The 3454-nt window shown below is 71.0% G+C and overlaps 1 protein-coding gene across 1 annotated transcript in view; it reads left to right on the top strand.

The window, feature by feature from the left end:
- The first annotated feature begins 272 nt into the window (after positions 1-272).
- The window catches only part of SLC4A2 (solute carrier family 4 member 2), a 10665-nt gene continuing 7483 nt past the window's right edge, over positions 273-3454 (top strand). The window contains exons 1-2 of the mRNA XM_021382202.1: positions 273-1994; positions 2298-2429. Of these exons, the coding sequence (XP_021237877.1) occupies positions 2370-2429 (60 nt within the window). The 5' untranslated portion in view covers positions 273-1994; positions 2298-2369. The remainder of the gene's footprint in view (positions 1995-2297; positions 2430-3454) is intronic.

Genomic DNA, 3454 nt, shown 5'->3' with positions numbered 1-3454 from the left:
GATATTTTTGGTGGCGGTTTCCGAAGTTGCAGCGCGCGGCACAAATCCCGCGGGGCCGTGCCCGGTGGCGGCGGCGCCGCTCCATGCCGCGGTCACCGCCGAGGGCGGGGGCACCGGGGCCGCACGGAGCCGCGGGTGAGGGGGGACGGGAACGTGGCGGTGTGCCCGGTGCGGGGTGTCCGTCCCGTCGCCCCGCGCTGGGGGTCGGGGGTGTGCGGGTGGCAGAGCACTGCGGTCTGCAGCCCCAAGCCGCACACGGAGCGGCTCCCGCTCGGGGCCGGGCGGCGCGCACCTCGCTCTGCTGGCACCTCGGGGCACGGCCGCCGGCGCACGGCACAGCCCGGCCCGCTCCGCGCCGCACCGGTGGCAGCGAACGTGGGGATGGGCACCGGCGGCCCCCGCGGGGATGGCTGGATGCGGGGAGCTCCGTGTCAGCGCCCGGCGGGCAGCGGGGCAGCCGTGGGGCAGTGGTGGGGCAGCCGTGGGGCTGTCGGCCTCTTCTTGGCTCCTGGGCACTAATGTGTGTGGCGCAACAGCGTGCGCCTGGGGCGTGCGTGCGGTGCTGGAGATGGAGCGCGCGGGGACGGTGCACACGGGGACGGTGCACCTGAAGATGCTTCTTGTGAGGATGCTGCCCACGGGGCCTTGCTGCAGGTCTCCAGCAGGGAGAGCCCAGGTGGAGCATCCAAGAAGCGGTGCCGGTGCCCGCATGGTGCTGCCGAGGGCTGGGGGGGTCCCAGCCCCGGCGCTGTGCGTGCCGCCCTGCTCCCCGGTGCCCTGCTCCCCGGTGCGGTGCGGTGCCGTGGCCGTGCGGGCTCAGCGGTGGCACGGCCCCGTCGGGGCGCGGTGCGGCGGCCGGGACGGTGCCCTGTAATCGTCTTAGGCGGGATCAGGCGGGCAGGTCGAGGCTGGCCCCAGGAATGCATGGCAGCGCGGGGCGGGGGCAGCAGAGCCGGCTCACGCACAGGCGCTAATCGGAGCCAGGCGGTAATTAATGGAGCGCGGCGGTGTTGGCAGCCCTATCTCCCTATCGGAGACCTGCCCTGCTTATCTGAGCAGGATTGTTCCTGCAAACAAGAGCCCATTGTGCCGCGCCGAGAGCCTGGGAAAGGCGGCACACGGGGCGCTGCGGGGGCACCGCACCCCCTGCGCGGTCCTCAGCTGGGGTGGGGGCTCCGGGCATCCCCCTGACTCAGGCTGCACGTGGGTTCCTCTCCTGGCATGGCATGAGAGGTTCCTCTTCTGCCTCGCTGCGCTCACGGTGACTCAGTCGCCACCAGGGCACCGGGACCGTCACCGTTTCCAGTGGGGTCACCCGGGGAGGCCGTGCTCCCTGCACGGCTGTGGTGGCACTGCTGAGCCTATGGCCCTGGGTGGGGGCTGGCGGCAGCGGGTGCCCATGGTGGTAATGCCTATGGATGTCCCCGTAGAGGTGTGTGTAGAGATTCTCGTGGATGTTCCCATGGATGTTCCTATAGATGTTCCAGTGGTGGTCCCCATAGAGGTTCCCGTGGGTATCCCCATAGAAGTCCCCATGGATGCTCCCATGGTGGTCCCCATGTTGTTGCCCACAGTGTTGCCCAGGGCAGCCCAGCTCTGCTCTGCCCAGCGCAGCAGGTGTCGGTGAGGCTGCAATCCCTGCAGCAAAGCAGCAGATGTGGCACCTGTGGCAAGCAGCTGGTGCAGCGGTTGCGCTCCAGGAACCTGACTGCAGCCAGTGCTTTGGGAATGGGACGGAAGCGCCGCGTGCCAGGCACGGCCGTGCTTACCTCCGCCGTGCCTGCCCGTGCTGATGGGCGCGGCGTCAGGAAAACTCCTGGGAAGAGTGGGATTTGGAGGCTGCACGGCACACACGGTGCAGGGGGTAATGACGGGCAGCCATGTGAGGCACAGTCATCCCTCCGCCCGGTCCGTGCCGTCACATGGGGCCACCTCTGGCCACAATAACCGCAGCGCTGAGGGCTCTGCCGCGCACACGGAGCTGCCCGGGGCAGGTGGGGGGCACGGGGGGACCGGCGCCGTCCGTGGCGCCCACCCGGGGGCTGGGGCTGGGTGCGCGGTCGGGGTCACGCCGCGGTGCTGGGCCCCGTCCAAGCTCCGCTCTCCGGCGTTGCTCTTGGCGGCCGCCCCAGTGCTCGGCCCCGCGGCCAACACAAACCCTCCTGGAGCCGTCCGCGGGGCGCAGCCCGCAGCGCTGTTTTCTTTCCCTCCCCATCCCCGGGTCAGCCCGAGGTGACACCGACCGCGGCTCCGCGCCGGCACCGGGGGACCCGCACCGACCCCGCCGTGCCCCGCAGGTTATGCTGCGCCCACACCGCCCTCTGAGCCCCCGCGAGAAGGAGAAGGGCTGAGCTGCGCCCGCCGGCACCATGAGCCGCTCCCCGGTGTCCTCCGAGCTGCACCACATCGTCTCCTCCGCCTTCGAGAGCGTGAGTGCACCCAGCGGGCGGCGGGGCGGGGGCACGGCATCACGGGTATGGCACGGCATGGCGCAGCATGGCGCAGCATGGCACGGCACGGCGTGCGTCAGCGCGGCATTGAGGGGGTCAGCACGGCACGGTGCAGCGTGGGGCAGCATGGCACCGCGTGGCACAGTGCAGCGTGGGTCAGCGTGGCACGGCACGTGGCACGGGGCAGCGTGCGTCAGCGCCGCACCGTGTGGGTCAGCATGGCATGTACGGTGTGGCGCTGCGGGGGTCAGCGTGGCACAATGTGGCTTAGCATGGCGCATGGCACGGCACTGCGGGGGTCAGCGTGGCACAGCACGGCACAGCCCTCCTGCACGCCCTGGAGTCACCATCCAGGCGCTCAGCACCTGCCCCGGTGTGCAGTTATGGGGCAGCACCGTGGGGCCGAGCTGAGCTATGGGGTCAGGGTACCCTCGGGTGCCGGCGGTGCCGGTGCCGCGCCGGGTGCTCAGCTCGGCGTGTTTCTGGACTGCAGTTGTGCAGTTAATGATTAACCCCTCGCGGCGCGCACTGTGCCGTCCCCACGCTGTGTCTGCGCTGCGGTGGCACGTGACCGCGGACGGGTCTGCGGTTGGCACAGCTCTGTGCCCCTTCCCCGCCGCCGTGCCACCATGGATTTCCTCCTGCGCCGCGCGGTAAGGCACAGCCCCGTGCCCCGCAGCACCCACACCCGGCCGTGGTGTCCCACGGGTGACATTGTGCGTGGGGACGTGTGGCATCGCCCCACCAGGGCCGCTCCTGGCACGGGGATGGCGCAGCACCAGGGTCCCATCCTGCGTGGGACCGCAGTGCTCGGTCACACTGAGTCGTGGCGGGGTGGGTTTGCTGGGGGTCCTCGGTGTAACCGCAGCTGGAGCTCAGCGCTGGGGACAAGGGATGTGGGGGGGGTCCCAGGGAGGGCTGTGGGACCCTGCGGCGTGGGGCTGCCCGTGGGGTGTGGGGATGGTGTGCACTGGTGGGGACAGCAAGGGGGGTCACGGGATGGC

This window comes from Numida meleagris, unplaced genomic scaffold, assembly GCF_002078875.1.
Source record: "Numida meleagris isolate 19003 breed g44 Domestic line unplaced genomic scaffold, NumMel1.0 unplaced_Scaffold180, whole genome shotgun sequence".
NCBI lineage: Eukaryota > Metazoa > Chordata > Aves > Galliformes > Numididae > Numida > Numida meleagris.
Note: the sequence above shows the minus strand (reverse complement) of the source record. Positions and strands in the feature narration are given on the sequence as shown.